The sequence below is a fragment of the Bacillus rossius genome, chromosome 14 (genome assembly GCF_032445375.1).
Source record: "Bacillus rossius redtenbacheri isolate Brsri chromosome 14, Brsri_v3, whole genome shotgun sequence".
In the NCBI taxonomy this organism is placed as follows: domain Eukaryota; kingdom Metazoa; phylum Arthropoda; class Insecta; order Phasmatodea; family Bacillidae; genus Bacillus; species Bacillus rossius.
In genome coordinates, this window is record NC_086341.1 from 36,262,205 (window position 1) to 36,279,136 (window position 16,932).

At 36.3% G+C, this 16,932-nt stretch overlaps 2 protein-coding genes across 2 annotated transcripts in view; both read right to left on the minus strand.

Moving 5' to 3' along the window:
* The window catches only part of LOC134538770 (uncharacterized), a 301,464-nt gene that overhangs the window by 155,964 nt on the left and 128,568 nt on the right, over positions 1–16,932 (minus strand). The gene's annotated exons all lie outside the window — the stretch shown is intronic.
* Positions 281–5,633, minus strand: LOC134538769 (uncharacterized). Its single transcript, XM_063380258.1, has 2 exons — positions 3,831–5,633; positions 281–3,346 (listed from the first exon to the last, which is right to left on the minus strand). Exons 1-2 carry the CDS (start codon positions 3,992–3,994, stop codon positions 2,044–2,046), a joined length of 1,467 nt encoding a protein of 488 aa, XP_063236328.1. The 5' UTR covers positions 3,995–5,633; the 3' UTR covers positions 281–2,043.

The window sequence follows — 16,932 nt, forward strand, 5'->3', positions numbered from 1 at the left end:
TTAACTTACTTATTTTATGATATTTTTAATTAATGAGAGAACCCTGGAAATTATGCAAGCAAAATAATTAAGGGTACGCCCCTTAAAAAATGCAAAGCTGGAGAAAAACAATCGGCTCATGACATCTGCTATGTTTCACACCTGCAAAAAAATGTTGTTTGATTCCACCTGGAATAGAACACGGACCGTCTTGGTAGGGGCCATATCCATGTATAGCTATATCATATAGCCTATATGTTATAGGCACCGTGCACGGGTCTGAAAATCGTACTGGTGGCGCTGCGTAGTGTTTCTTTTCGAAACAACTTGAGGGACTGCCGCGCGCGACCTGCCTGCCTCTCTCCGAGACACGCAGCGCGCTGACAATCAGTTTGTAATCATGTGTGATATAGAAACTACATGTGGTTTCCTACCGATTAAAAATAGTAACCTCGGTGAGAATAAATTATCGAAAGGGAAAAATATTTGTATCAGTGGCCATGTGAATAATGTAAAGGAAATAAAGAGAGGTGACGTTTCTCTAATAAAAGCAGAAGTGATTCGGCAAACGTCTGTTAATCTTCCACCGTACCTTGTCACTCTTGAAGTAAGTATTTTATTTCCTTACGTTTATACTTCAGTGCTTATTGTTTAAATGTTAATGTTTATTTAACCGTTCATTTGTTTTTGTAGGTTGACGGCGGAAGAAATATTATAAACAGAAACTGCCCATGCCCGGCAGGACTTGGATGCGACTGTAAACACATTGCTGCAGTTATTTACTATGTTAATAATGAACAAATTACTTCGAAGACTGACATTCCACAAACCTGGGGAAAACCATGTTCCACTAGGGCTGCGAAAGAAAAGTATTCAAAGGGAAAGCGAATAAGTGAAATATTTCCTAAAAAAGAACTAAAATATTCCGTAGCCGCTTCTCCTTTAGAAGTGGATACTCTTGTTAATATCGCTTGTCCTCTGTATCAAATGTTACAAGCAGAAAATAGAACAGAAGAGGAACGTGACTGTAAAAGTGTAATTAATTATTTATTAGAATCAGTGGAAAGCTCAGTAGTGCTAGATGAGTGTAAAAATATAACTAAAGAAATCCTACAAAATCAGTGTAATAGTTTGACAACAAATTTAGCGTTTAGACCATTGAATGAGGGCGAACAGTCATTCTACGAAAACTATGTGAGTGTTAGTTATGAGAAGGCACTCAATATTTCTGTAGCAACACGGAAGCAGGCAGAATGTTCAGAATGGTTCACTGAAAGAAAACTCCGCATCTCGGCGAGCAACAAGGCTCATCGCATAAAAGTAAGAAGAGAAAGTTTTGACTCGTTAGCAAATACTTTTTTGGTAGAGTCTAACAAAATTCTAGTTGGTGTAGCTGCTAGAAATGTGAAATACGGAAAAGACATGGAATCTGAAGCCATAGGCCATTATCAAAGAACATATGATACGAAAGTGTTACGTTGTGGACTGATAATTCATAAACTGAAACCATGGCTTTGTGGAAGCCCAGATGGCATCGTCGTTAGTAAAGGCAAGGCAAAAAAAGTATTAGAAGTAAAATGTCCAATTTCATGTAAAGATAGGTGCATAATTGATGAGGCAGGAAATGTTTCTTTGAAATATTTACTTCTAGACGAAAGGGGAAACATTACATTAAAGAAAAATAATATTTATTACACTCAGTGTCAGATATTAATGTATGTAACAGGTGTTGATACATGTGACTTGTATGTTTACAGTAGGAAACAACAGATCTGCATAACATTAGAAAAGAACTTGACGTACATTGAGAACTGCATTGATAAAATAGAAACATTCTATTTTAATCACTATTTACCTAAACTTGTTTCAGTAAATGTCTAGTAATCAAACAAATGTACATTATAATAACAAATGTTATTCATAGCAGATTGCATTTCATCTGTTTATCTGTTTTCGTGTAGACTTTCCATGTCTTGACTAACTTAAATTTATTAACTTTGTAGTCATACTTATTTAATACATTAAAGTACTCATTCAGTATGTTTACATAGTAAAAATCTGTCTTTATGTATTATTTTTAATGATAGGAGACTGCAAATTGACTAAAACACAACACATATGAACAATATCGTCAATAAAGGGGAGCAGTTCAATTGATAGTTTGTCTAAAATGTGAAAGATTTTAATTCGTTGAATGCACCTCTCAACATGAATTCTAACACTGGCAATACTGTATGTAGTTTCCACTTCTTCAGCTGTTAATTTTCCATCATGAAGGTATGGCGGAGTTACAACAACGACCCCTTTGTCGGAGAGGCTTGTTTTTATTCCTGGAAAACCTTTGTCGGCCATGACCTCATCGCCAACTTCTAATAGAATCAATAATCCACAATCATTTGTAATGAATGTGTCACTCGATCTGCCACCATAGCATTTTGATTTGAAGGTCACCATTCCACTAGGTGAAATGCCTACCAGGAATTTTATTGTGTAAGTACCCTTGTAATTAGAATAAAGAAAAATTCTTTGATCAACAATAGGTGGCTGTTCTACTTTAATTTCCGTACAATCAATTATTACTCGGCAATTAGGGTACTTTCTTTTGAAAATTGCAGGCATTGTTTCCATTATACTTTCCCTGCTAGGCCAAAACACATAATTAGCCATTGTAGATGCTAGCAACATTAGAGTAGTGGTGAAAATACGTGATATAGTTGTACGGTGAACTCCGAACATCACCCTCATAGCAGAATATGACAAGCCAGTTTTCATCTTCATTAAAAATATTAGCAAACGATTTTCTTTACTAATCTTGCTGTAAGATTGTGTTTGATTAAGTAACAATGTTAACAATAGATTAAAAACAGCAAATGTCACGCCCGTTAAGTCTCGCAGTTCTGTCTCATCACTTATTGAGGGGTATCCTTGAAAACCTTGTATTTCATTACACATATCACTTGTTCCTGAGCTCTTGTCATAACGTTTCTTATACGAATTAAGGCAGACTTGCAATGGAATAGAAGCTTGAGTCGACAATTCATCCCCATCAGTTGTACAAGAAAAAACAAAATCGCAGACAATTGTTTCATTTACATCCGTCTGTATTGCAACTTCATGTTTCTTAATAGCAGCACTCGTTGAACATTCATAATCTATAATATCTACATAGCTACTTTTTTTTAACCTTTTCGCGGATCTTTCATACCTCTCGGAAGCTTGTGATGAGGCAGCTGTCTTTTTATAGTTTTTTGGAAATAAACTGGGGACGAATGCAGGATTTTTAGGGTGTCCTGACCTTTTGTTTCCAATAAAGTGAACACTGCATATTCTTGAGGTGGTTGTTGGTTCCCAAGGTGAATTATCAACACTGAAATAAAAATGTAACTTTTACCAAATAATACACTAATAGCCTCTATATAAATAACAAATTAGTAAATGTACTAAAATAAAAGTAAAATGATAGAGTAGTGCTGGCGAATATTTTTCTTAAAACCTCCGCAAGTTCACGAATCGTATGCAAAAAAATATAAAACTGTAAAAGCAAACATTATTTTGTTGTTTTATTTTATATAAATGTTTATTTATTTAGAAAAAATGTTTAAAGCACATAAATTTGACCACTTTTATGCAAAACTCGGAATAATATTTTCAAATGTGTTTCACAGAGCTTACATTTACTGTCGCAGCTACAGATGCTAGGCATAAATGTAAATAAACCATGTGATTACCGTGATACTTAACATAATTTTAGCATACTTTGTGCAGAAATTAAATGATTTTATAGCATTATATGCCTACATATTGCTTAACTTTGGCATATAATAGTTTATAAGCAGTGTACACCTACTTACTTTTGTCTGCGTACCGCTTGAACCCACAACTTTCGTCGTTGTTCTTCAGTTTTCCGCTTTGGAAATGAATAAAACACTATATCAGGTGATGTGTTTCTGTACGCATTACTACACCCAACCACACAGCAATTTGTGTTACCTTTCCGCTTTTTAAATACATTCATATTGCTAGTCGTTTTGAACTGTTTAGAAGTGACACACTAGCGATGCGCAGTTACTCAATTCCTGCCGTCCCGCAGTTAGTTACACCGTTGGCCGCCAGAGTGGCGCGCACGGTGCCTATAGTTTGGTCCTCAGACAGAATTCCCTGACTTTTCCTGACTTCTTCCGGGTATTTAATTTTTTTTCTGCTGTTAAAACATGTTATGTTAGTACATAAAATGCAACATAACATGTTGCGCTGCTTCCTAGCATTGCGTAGTCACGGATTCTTCAACATCGTGACGAAACTGTTCGCACAGTTACAAAAAAAAACATGGAAACAAAGAGCAAAGTTTTTTTTTCCTTACGCCAGACTCCGAGGCACAATCATTGAGAAATTCAGTCTTTCATGCCAACAAAAAAACGCTCAGCAAGATTTTCTGTGCTTTCACAAAAGCTTCTTTCGGAAACCAGTTGCCAAGAAAGAGTCTGTACAAGAAATATATTGTAACTTTGCACGACACGTGGCTATGGATATTTTTGCATATATGCAATAATTTTTTTCCCGATAATACTGAGCATTTTTTATGAAAATTGGCGCATAACTTTATATTTTAATTGAAGTTTCAATCAAGCATTTTTTTTAAACCATGGCAAATATAATCGAATATTCAATAATTGTAATTTTTGTGTTTTATTATACTTATTAAAGTGCGCAGTTGATAATAAAAAACCTATTTAGGGAACGGTATATGAATTTAAATTTAAATATTGGAGGTATTGAGTCAACACAAAGCATAAATGCCCGGGTAAGAACCCGAACGCAATATTACTGCGAACATTATTTTTAGTGATACAGTTGTTTTCATGCAAATGTACAAATTTAATCATATATGTAAATTAACATGAATATTTATGTTACATTTAAAAACTACAATGAAGTTAATTGGTTAGCGATACAGGCTGAGTTTTTGAATAACCAGCTGATTTAAAGATTCTAATACCCTAAATTAACCAATATTTCCCTAACTATTCCCTAATTTCAGCAGAAAATTCCACATCTGCTGACTATTCAAGATTTCCTCAGACTTTTTTTCTTTAATGCCCGCCATTGAGGGGGAAGAGAAGAGTTGTATGCAATAAGTGTTAAGGGCGACTTCCACACGCGTATGAAGCGACAAATAGTACTTACGTGCAGGGCTGTGAGCCGGCGTATCACCGCGCGGAGATTAACGTTTTTAATACTGAATTTTATTGTTTTCATAATACACCAACTTCTAAAACATCCTTCACAGCCGTTTCAAAGCTGCAGAAAAAAATAATTCAGCCATCACTTCAAGTAAATAAATGGTACTTTTAAATCATAAGCGTTGAATATCTGAAACACTGATAGAAACCAGTCATCTCCAGAGGAATGACCAGAAAGTAGTTTTCAGACATCGTATAAGGCTGCTAAGCGCATTTTATGCTTTAAATGGGTAATTAAAAGATTAAAATTCTCATGACGTAAGTGGGTTGCTGCAAGGTATCAAGTGCCTTATCAACAGACATTCGTAGAGGAACATGCTAAATACAACTAACTTGACTTTTTTTTTCTGTTTTCGGGGATATCGAGAGGAAATTAAGATGAAGGAAAAAAAAATACACGTTGAAAGTTTCACGCCTGGCCAATAAACGGAAAATAAAGGTCGACAAATGCTTCAAAACACGGGGCCAGCGCTATGTGTTTACGTATTTTGTTTTTCTAGTCCAGAGAGTCCGCGTTATTTGGATACGGATCCATTTGATGTGTCACGTCTCTCCCGAAAACGGCCGCGTCAAAGACAAGTGTTTTTGGCCGGCCTCCATCTGGCGCTACACCAGGGAAGTCTGCTGATCCGCGCGACATCTGCCGGTTGTGCGCTCTAACTGCACCGAGACGTTAAGGTCTTAAAATGGGAAGAGATGGGAACCCAAAACATGCAAAATTGGTTTCAAGGGTGTCTATGACAAAAATATTGTGTGTCATTTAATACTTAAAATTTGCCTTCTTCAAAAAACAAAACACGTAACTTAAAAAATTGGTTGTCTGTAAAGTCGGTTTACGGACGATAGTTTAACGTGACAACGTCATAACAAAACATTGATGAAATTATTGCATACTTTTATGAATAAAATTGAATCATTTTTATTGAAATATCACTATTTTGTATGGATACAAAGAAGAGGTGAAATGAAATCTACAATTTAATTGATAAATTTACTTTTATTTGCACTCATTAATTCGAATATGTTTATTACTTTAACGAAGAGATTATTTTACATGATTATTATACATGTTTGCTATTTAACTTCTTCCAATCTGTGTTATTCTGTTAAGGATAGGACGATGATAGGAAAAGTAGGAAACGAATGGGAGTGTTTCAAGGATGATGTGAAGGAAAATGGCTTACCCAACACTAAGATACAGTCAAAAATAATATATTTGCGCCACGGACTCTGCAGCAATGCTAGGAGGAACGGGTTAGCAAAGAGAAATAAAAACCTTACATTGAAATGTATGAAAACAGAATTACGCCACGGACTCGGTCGCAATGCTAGGAGGTTCAGGTTAGCAAAGAGCAATATAAAATGAGCGTAACAGGACGCAGCGTAACGGGACAATGTGAGTAACGGGACACTTTTTCGTGCGTGCAGCCGGCGTTCATCGATTTATTAGACGTTGTTACGTCAAAAAACACACGATAGAATTTTATATGTCATGCCAGTTCTAAGTTGCGTGTTTATAAGTTATGGCGATTCTAATTTATGTGGTTCGACGTTGTGTATTTCTAAGTTATGACACATCTAGGTTGTGTGTTTCTAAGATAGATAGTTCTAAGTTATGATTATCTTCATTACGACGTTTCTAAGTTTTATGCTTCGGCGTTAGGTATGTGTTTCTAATTCATGATCACTCTAAATTATGACACTTATAAATTATGTGGATTTTTTGAGTTTATAAGTTATAATTGTTCTATGTTGTGTGTTTCTAAGTTATTCGTGGATTCCGAGATCACACTTCAAGAGATTTCCAAAGGCCAAGACAGAGTACAATTATACAGTTGTAGTCATTCCCAAACATAAATTAAATGCTAAACGCTAAAGAATTCACAGGTGTAACCCTTTGTAGTATCCAGTTACTTTAAACTTCTGACATTTCATTAATTTATACATAATAGTTAAAAAATAACTAATTTTAAAAAATAAATGATCGAACATAGTTACTGTATAAAAACTGTTAGAACTAACTTGACGTAGTCATATTTACAATACGAGAGAGAGAAAAAAACACCGATTTATTTTTCAAATACTAACTTGAACGTTATTATAGATATAGTGTCCAGTTTCTTTTGCACAAGTTAGACGCGTTGTAATGCTACCCGGAAATCTTTTTTTTGTATTATTTATCATATCTTCGGAACTAACAAAAAAATATAAAAGTTAAATTAATTTTTGTATTACTACCTAAAACTGGTTTATATTTTAAGACAATATTTTAGTTAGATAATTTCGTACACACACATTATTTTTTTTAGTGTTAGATATATGCTAACAGGGAAATATATTTAATATTAAATAGTTGGAAAATCAAATACGGTCATTTCGTTTATATTTATTTTTCTTAAATAAAAAAATACTACTTCTGGCTCTTTAATCAATCGAGCGAAGCGAGATATCCAAACAACTTGAGCGAATCGGCGTTTAGTTTGTACATGTGTATATGTATGCATGTATGTATGCGTATGTGATTTTGTTCGACAGAAACTTACGAATCGTTGATTGAATCTTCATACAATTTGATAGATAGGCATGCAGGGCCAATGCAATTTTCAAGTACGTATGTGAGCTAATTCAGTCAAAGGGTAGTAGGGACCAAACACAGGGGGGTAAAACATTGGGGTAATTAGACCAAGTGGAGTATCCTCTTAAACCTATTTGTAAATTTCAGATTTTTGAAGTGACCACGTCTAATAAATCGATGACCGCCGGCTGCATGCACGAAAAAGTGTCCTGTTATGCACATTGTCGCGTTACGATGTGTCTCGTTACGCTCATTGTACGCTTGCACCACATCTATCTCTCTTCCACTCGATTGGAACAACCACCGATTTGACTTTTTCGAGGCACATTAAACTTGAAACACTCTCATTCGTTTCCTACTTTTCCTATCATCGTCCTATCCTTAACAAAATAACACAGATTGGGAGAAGTTAAATAGCAAACATGTATAAAAGTTATAGTTAAAATAATCTCTTCGTTAAAGTAATAAACATATTTATATTAATGAGTGCAAATAAAAGTAAATTTATCAATTAAATTGTAGATTTCATTTCACTCCTTCTTTGTATCCATACAAAATAGTGATAATTGAATAAAAATGATTCAATTTTATTCATAAAAGTATGCAATCATTTCATCAATGTTTTGTTATGACGTTGTCACGTTAAACTATCGTCCGTAAACCGACTTTGCAGACAACCAATTTTTTACATAGAGTTTATGTTTAGTCATAATTACCTAAAATATAGACGAAGAATCATTTTTAGCATTCTGCAATCGACGCAAGTTGAGGTTCAAATTTACAAAGTCAAATAAAAGTCAAGTTACGCGGTATCAATAAAAAGGTTTTACTTCTACAGATTAATTTTTTTAAACTACTTATGAAAAAATATAACGTTCATTGTAATACATATTTCACAACTTGATATCTCTAGAGAAATGTGTCGAATGTTTAATCGCGCTGAATAAAACACACGCAGAAGTTGCGTTAACTTTGAACAATTTTTGCACAATATCTACGTTTGGTATTATTTGGTCAGTAGCTTGCCGGTCGCATTGTAAATATTAGTAAATATACGTAAGTAAGTACTATATTTGATAAGTACTTACCTACATTAAAAGGGGAACATTGCAAGATCGAGTTCGTGGCGAACTACTAGTAACTATTTGTAATAAGGCTCCATGAATCATTAGCAAGATAATGTTTACTAACTGTCCAACATTACAGGTACATAATTAACTTAAAAAACACCGTCAAAATACATGCTTCCACTTCATTACGTAAACGTCTAGCACCAGCGATTTTTTTTTTTTTTTTTTTTTTTTTTTTTTTTTTTTTTTTTAGTGTAACATCATAGCTCTCGATGTGCGGCATTTGGTGGGAGTAATTTCGTGAATGAAACGGAAGTCGCATGGAACGGAAATGTATAACCACGGTGCTGACACCTGTGGCGGTGGCGCCTCCCAAAATTCACAAAGGTACATAGGAAAATGTATAGTATAAACTATTTCGTTAATTTGAACAATATGGGTAATCATATTTTAGCTAAAATCCTTGTCGAAAATCAAGTAAAAATGTTTTCAAGATTTTTTTTTCGCTTTTATCGAAGCAGGGTCATTTTAGTTTCAAATTTCGGTTAATTAATCAAATTATTCAATAGTCAAAGTACTGCTCAACCAATGAATTTTAGCGGCGGGTGCGAAAACTACGTGTGATTCGTCAATAAATTTAGTTGAAAACACAATTTGCTTATATCAATCCCCTCGGCATTATTTTAAAGAATTATACGTTAAATTCCGTGTCAGAGTTTCGTAATATAAGTGTAGCCTATTTGCACATGAGAACACATTAATTTGCTCTCTACCGAGGTTAGATGTTACATAAGTATCCCTGGCGAGCATGAAAGACTCTCTCACGTGTTTTTTTTTTAATCTTTTTTTTTCTCGCCTTGAACCAACCTTCACCATTCCTGCAGGCACAAACCTCCCTGCCACATAAACATGCACTCAAGCGGAGAAAAGAGAGAAACGTGTCTTGAAAGTCTCGACGGAAATGCACGTACGATAAACTTGTTCACGTTTACGTATTCCTGTCCGACTTGTAAACTGGAGCCCTCCAAAAGGTTTATTGTCTCATATTTTTCTAAATCGAATCACAAAAAAAAAAAAAACACTATGTTTATACACAATCACTTAAATACTATTTTAATTATTCTTTTAAATATCTGTTGTTTTTTATTGCCATGATGCAAAATAAATATATTCGCGCATGATTATCAGCTAACGTAAAAAAAAACTATTCAAAACTAAAGCAACAGCATTCTAAACAAAGTTAAAAAAAATAAATCAAATTTGGATGTAGTCACAGCACTGGATTTTATTCAGTTTCCAGAAAACTATCGGTTCGTTTCGGGCAAGCGATATTCCAGCCGGTGGTCTGCCAGAAATAGAATACAGCATTTAAATTATATTTTTAAAAGGCGTAATTAAGTACATGGGTTTTTAATCATTTTGTTGATCCGACCGTGAAACAGGGTTGATAAACGTAAACATCCAAACTACGTTTTATGGAAAACTTTCTGTGCAATTAAAAGTTTTCCTCTTATTGTATGTATACATGCCAACATATGGGTACCGTAACCAGAGATGACTTCTGTCGTTTACAAACACCCGCGCAAAACTCTAAAGCCACACGTGTCCCGCTGCTAATCCTACATATCTGCGCCTCTACATGCTAGGATAGCCATAAAAATTTGGTTGTGTGTAAAGTCGGTTTACGGACGATAGTTTAACGTGACGTCATAACAAAACATTGATGAAATGATTGCATACTTTTATGAATAAAATTGAATCATTTTTATTCAATTATCACTATTTTGTATGGATACAAAGAAGGAGTGAAATTAAATCTACAATTTAATTGATAAATTTACTTTCATTTTCACACATTAATTCAAATATGTTTATTACTTTAACGGAGAGATTATTTTAACTATAACGTTTATACATGTTTGCCATTTAACTTCTTCCAATCTGTGTTATTCTGTTAATAATAGGACGATGATAGGGAAAGTAGGAAACGAATGGGAGTGTTTCAAGTTTAATGTGCCTCGAAAAAGTAAAATCGATGGTTGATCCAATCGAGTGGAAGAGAGATAGATGTGGTGCAAGCGTACAATGATCGTAACGGGACACAGCGTAACGGGACACTTTTTCGTGCGTGCAGCCGGCGTTTATCGATTTATTATACGTTGTCACGTCAAAATTGTCTTTAATTTCTTAAGAAACCATTAAATAATAATATGTTTCACGTAGTTTCCGCATCCGCCGCTGGTAGTCGTTGCCGGAACAACTACGTTGACCACTGAATCATCCTATTAGCAGACCGAATTTTTAACAATTAAATATGGTTACATTAAAGGTTTTTGAAGTGAAAACTTATTTAGCCGCGTTGAGCGATTTTTGGTAGGGGCAAAACTGATAGATTCGCGTCACCGACACGCTAGTGACGTGTTGCGCCAGACTGGCGAATCGCAGCGGCCTGTGTACATGTATACGCATATATACACCAATACATTGTATATACTCGACTGTAACATGCTGTAGTAGCAGTAAGTGAAGTTAATTTGACCACGTGAATACATGACCTAGGTATGGTATCACTGGTTAACTCATAGCTAGGTAATGCATTTTTACGTAAATTTTTACATACCAATGACATCTGTTGTAACTAAAAAAATTATGTAAGGATAAATGATATCATGCTGGCATCGTACTGATATAATACCACAATCATTTTCTTACGTACATTTGACGTAGAAATGATGTCATATTACTAGAGACCTGAAAATTCGCGGATTCATTTCGTGATAGTCTAGAATCCAAAAACATTTGCCCTTTTACTGCATCAGTGATTGGGCCACAGTTTAACTGAATGATACTCGGTCAATGAAAAACCTTTAACAAAAGAAGTATCGAATCACTAGCGTCCCAGTTAACAGGTGTCACGAGTCAGTAGCCAATGAGCAGATGTAATTTTCCCGCGTGCGTAGAGGATCATGGAGTATATCCTACAGGTCATTGAAAACGCAAATTTTTCCGGTCTCAACATATTACAAATTTAAAAACAAAGTATTAAGTTTTCACTTCTATTGACAGTCCCCATGACTGGCTATTTTTTTTTGACGTGACGTCTAATAAATCGTTGGAAGCCGTCTGCACGCACGAAAAAGTGTCCCGTTACGCACATTGTCCCGTTACGCTCATTGTACGCTTGCGCCGCATCTATCTCTCTTCCACTCGATTGGAACAACCATCGATTTGACTTTTTCGAGGCACATTAAACTTGAAACACTCCCATTCGTTTCTCACTTTTCCTATCATCGTCCTATCCTTAACAGAATAACACAGATTGGAAGAAGTTAAATAGCAAACATGCATAAAATTTATAGTTAAAATAACCTCTTCGTTAAAGTAATAAACATATTTGAATGAATGAGTGCAAATAAAAGTAAATTTAACAATTAAATTGTAGATTTCATTTCACTCCTTCTTTGTATCCATACAAAATAGTGATAATTCAATAAAAATTATTCAATTTTATTCATAAAAGTATGAAATCAATTCATCAATGTTTTGTTATGACGTTGTCACGTTAAACTATCGTCCGTAAACCGACTTTACAGACAAGCAATTTTTTTAAATGATGAGAACAATACGTGAACTAACGGAGGAGGAGGTTGATGTGTGATGGGGTCCCTCTAGAGGCGCGACGTGCCAGCGGCTCTCGCACAACATGTTCGGCCGACGGACCTAGAGAAGCCACCTGACGGCTCTTTCAGCGACGACCCTGCCCGCGCGGCTAACTTTAGTCGCGCGCCGGCCCCGGTCGTAAACCTCTCAGACCAGCGGCGCGTGTTGAGTGCACCTCCCCCCCCCCCCCCCCTCTTCACCACCAGGCACTCCCAGATCCGTGTGCAGGCCGGTTCGAAACCCACCACTGAATAACTGTGAGCGAGCCTTACCTTTGAATATATATACTGTATAGAAGTCGCCAGCCCAGGTTAAAATTTCTAATACGGTTTTGAGGTAGTTGGTTAATTCACCGCCGCAATCGCCACCATCTCCAGGGCATCGACTCGTGGTGGTCCCTAGCGGACAAGTGTCGTACTCTTCAAACACCCCTTCCCCCTCCCGTTGAACTACCTTGAGCTGCAGTGAATGATTGATGGGGGGTGCAGGGAATGACAGCGGGCGACAGCGCTGCGCTCTAACGTTTAAATAACAACTAAGACGATACAGGGCGTTACGGCAGCGCACTGCAGCGGTGAAGTTCCCAAGCTGCTCATTATACGCTTCTGAAAAAACGTAGAGTAAATCCTATCCACTCGCGACTTCTATACAGTATATATATTCAAAGGCCTTTCACAACTACTCGCCAGAGTTTTTTTTTTTTTTTCAACGTCCAACCTCGGCAAAGAGCAAAAATCACGTGTTCTCACGTTGCAGAAATACTCTTATAATTATATAATTAGGGACCAGATAAATTTCGCGATTTCAATAGCCTGTAGGATATAATCCATGATCCTCTACGTACGCGGGAAAATTACATTTGCTCATTGGCTACTGACTCGTGACACTTGTTAACTGTAAACTAGTGATTCGATACTTCTTTTTTTTTTTTGAAAGTTTTTCATTGGCCGAGTGTTATTCAGAAAAAACTGTAACCCAATCACGGATGCAGTAAAATTGCAAACTTTTTCTGGATTCTAGACTATCACGGAATGAATCCGCGAATTTTTCAGGGCTCTACTTATAAAACGATACTTGGACAACGGAGTCGTAACGTAGAGTTCTTCAAAATGATGCCAAGAGAGATAAATATACGGAAAAAAAAAAATTCAACTACAATTCTTGACGCGAATCACACGTAGTTTCCGCACCCGCCGCTGGTGTTGGTTGCCGGAGCAGGAGCTACGTCGACCATCGAATCGTTCTATTCGCAGGCCGAACTTTTCAACTACATATAATTAAACGGCTTTGATAAACAAGACTTGGCTCTGAACCTGATTTACGACAAGGAGTTTTCATTAAAAATAAGTCTCCCATCTTGTTCAAAATTCATTGAACAGTTAATACCACAAAGTTTCCCTTTGGCTTTGTGAAGTTTGGTTCGGCGCCATCCGCCACAAATGGCAGTCCCGTGGTTACATGTTTCCGTTCCATACGACTTCCGTTCCATTCACTAAATAACTCCTACAGAATGGCGTAGGCCTACCCGGAGAGCTAAGACGTTACACAACAATAAATAGGTACTGTTGTCGCCAAACGTCCACTGGTGTACCTAAACGCCGAAATACCACAATCAAACCTAACCTTACCTAACCTAGTGTAATATAACCTAACTTAACCTAGCATATCCTAGCCTAGCCTAACCTAACCTAGCCTAACCTAGTCCAACCTAACCTAGTCTAACCTAACCTAACCTTTGTGGTAGTCCTGTAATGACATTTTTTGGCGTTAGTGTATTTCGGCGTTGTGGTACACAGCAGCTTTCTATTTGTCGGCGTTGTGGTATTTCGGCCTATCCGCACTTCGTGACGTAACACCCCACTGAGCCAATCACGTTCTTACACAGCCACAGACCAACATGATACCAGCCATCCTGCAAACGTTCGGCTGCCAACTACTAACTAAAATAAAAACAGAAATGTCGGTGAAAACTTCGGATGTGGGTCAGGGAGTATGTCCGGTTCCCGGTCATTATTTTATACTTACGTTCCGCATGGTTAAACTTGCAGACGTTTTGAGTAGCTGAACTTTCACAAAATGGAAAAAAAAAAAAAAAAAAACATACTTTTTGCATAATTAGCTAGCAAAGTTGCTTTTTGTGCAGTATGGCTAAGGAGAATGAAATTGAATATAAAACTGGAACTTCTTATGTTTAAAGTCAATTTTACTGGCTGCAATGTGATATGGTTTAATTTATTTCAGTAAAAAAATATTCAAATTTGACTGGCCTTTTAAAATCATCAAACGTTTTATGATTTTAAAGACCAAAAACAATTAATTAAATTTATCTAAAATAATGTTATTCCAAATCACGCAGTAATCACCAGCATTGCCTTTAAACCCAAAAAATTTCAGTTTTTTTTATTCAATTTGGTTTTCGTTATCCATAGTATACAAAAATGTGAAAAATTCAACTTTGCCAGCTATTTATGCAAAACGTATGCACTAATATATTAATTTTGTTGAAGTTCGGCTACACGAATTGCCTAAAAGTTTAACCTTGCGGAACGTAAAAACTAAATAATGCTCTGAAACGTGACATACGCCCTTAATTCCCCAAGACGAGAAAAGTTCAGCCCAGTGTTTTTAGAATGGTACAAAGAACGAAGGACCCCTCTGGAAATGATCTACCCCCCCCCCCCCCCCCCACACACACATAGCAATTAACTATCACGTAATTTGCCGACAACAATATTGTAGCCACCATTTTAACAATACCACACGTCATGAGTCTCACATGCCATGTTTAATTTGCTTCTTTTTTTTTCATTACTTTTATTTACAAGCTATTTCTAAAATTTTAACTCAAATGACTTCCTTGAATTTTTCGTTCTGCCACAAATATGTTCAAACATATACACACTTCGTGTAATATAACGGATGTGAAAAGACGCTAAAATATTCGTAATTATACTCAATTGCGACATTTTGACCTCAATGAAAGTATTTGTGGAAGAAAAACAAACAAACGGGAGGTGTCGGGTAAAATTTTAGAAATATCACTTAAATAAAAGTAATGAAAAAATAAAAATTAAATCAACATGGCGAGCGAAACAGCGCCTTAAAACCACAAATTATTTTGTGATAACAGAAACTTTCTGTCGTCCTAGCAAACCCAAACGAATGCGACTGCGAACATTCAGTGTTGAAAGCCTGTGTTGGAATGAGTTTATTATTTAGCGCCAACGACCGGGACCACTGGTGAAGCCACCACACAGTTATCACCGTTCAAGTTGATTATTTAAAACAGTAACATTCCAAATAATTAGGGGCATGCAGATTTCGCGAAAAGATTCCGAGACTTGATGAAAGTTAAAACACTGTAGCATCGTCTGTGTTTCGTGATTGTGTGAATTTTTCCCAAGTACATATCGATTGTAACAACACCAATCACGGTGATTCATGTGCGGAAGTAAACGCTTCCTGAGTGACTCGGTCAAATAAGGCAACGACTTCTCTCGCAGACGGCCGCCAATCACAAAGAAGAAACCACAGGTGCGGGTATACCTTGTTGCATTCTAATAAGTGTTTAGATCTTTTAGGAAAAAATGCTTGCCCCTACAAATAATGTATAAGTAGAGACCTGAAAAATTCGCGAATTCATTTCATGTTATGCTAAAATTCAAATAATTATACCTTAGTGCTGTTCTGCCATTGGTACACTGTTTAATCTAGAGGAATGAGGGCCAATTAGAGACCCTCACTAATAGAAGTGTCGAATCACAGACACCCAGTCGAGACGACTCACAAGTCAGCAGCCAATGTACAGGTGGCTTTTGCCCGAGTGTGTAGAGGATATTGGAGTCTATCCTGGAGTTCATTGAACCCGCGAATTTTTCCGGTCTCTATGTATAAGTAAAGACTGATAAAAGTTTAAGCGAAGAATATGTTATTGTTTGTTTAAATTTTGAAGTGAAAAGTCTTTGCTGAGGGTGGCTACGATTTTCGAGCGTTACGAAAATTCCGATAGCATGAGGGTAATAGTTAGGTACGTGGTGAGGGAACCGGTAGAGGAGGAGAGTGCGTCAGCGGCGACGCCACTCCAACGCATGCGCTAGCGGTCGAATGGGAAGTTGGCAAAAGGAGGTTCATTATATATGCTAGTTGTAACGGCCTGAAGGGGATACGGCAGGGGAGGAGAGGTAGAAATGACGCAGCAGTGATGCTACGGAATTCTATTAACGCTGCTTGGGTTTGTCACCTCAGTTTTCTAACGATTGACGCTACCATTTTTCTTTTATTTTAAATATCTACAATATTTATTCGTGTGGAAAGAGTCATTTACTGAGCACCTAATTTTATAAGTATCGTTCATTTTTATGTTAATAATGTGATTTAAAATTTAAATAATCTATCTCTATTTATACCT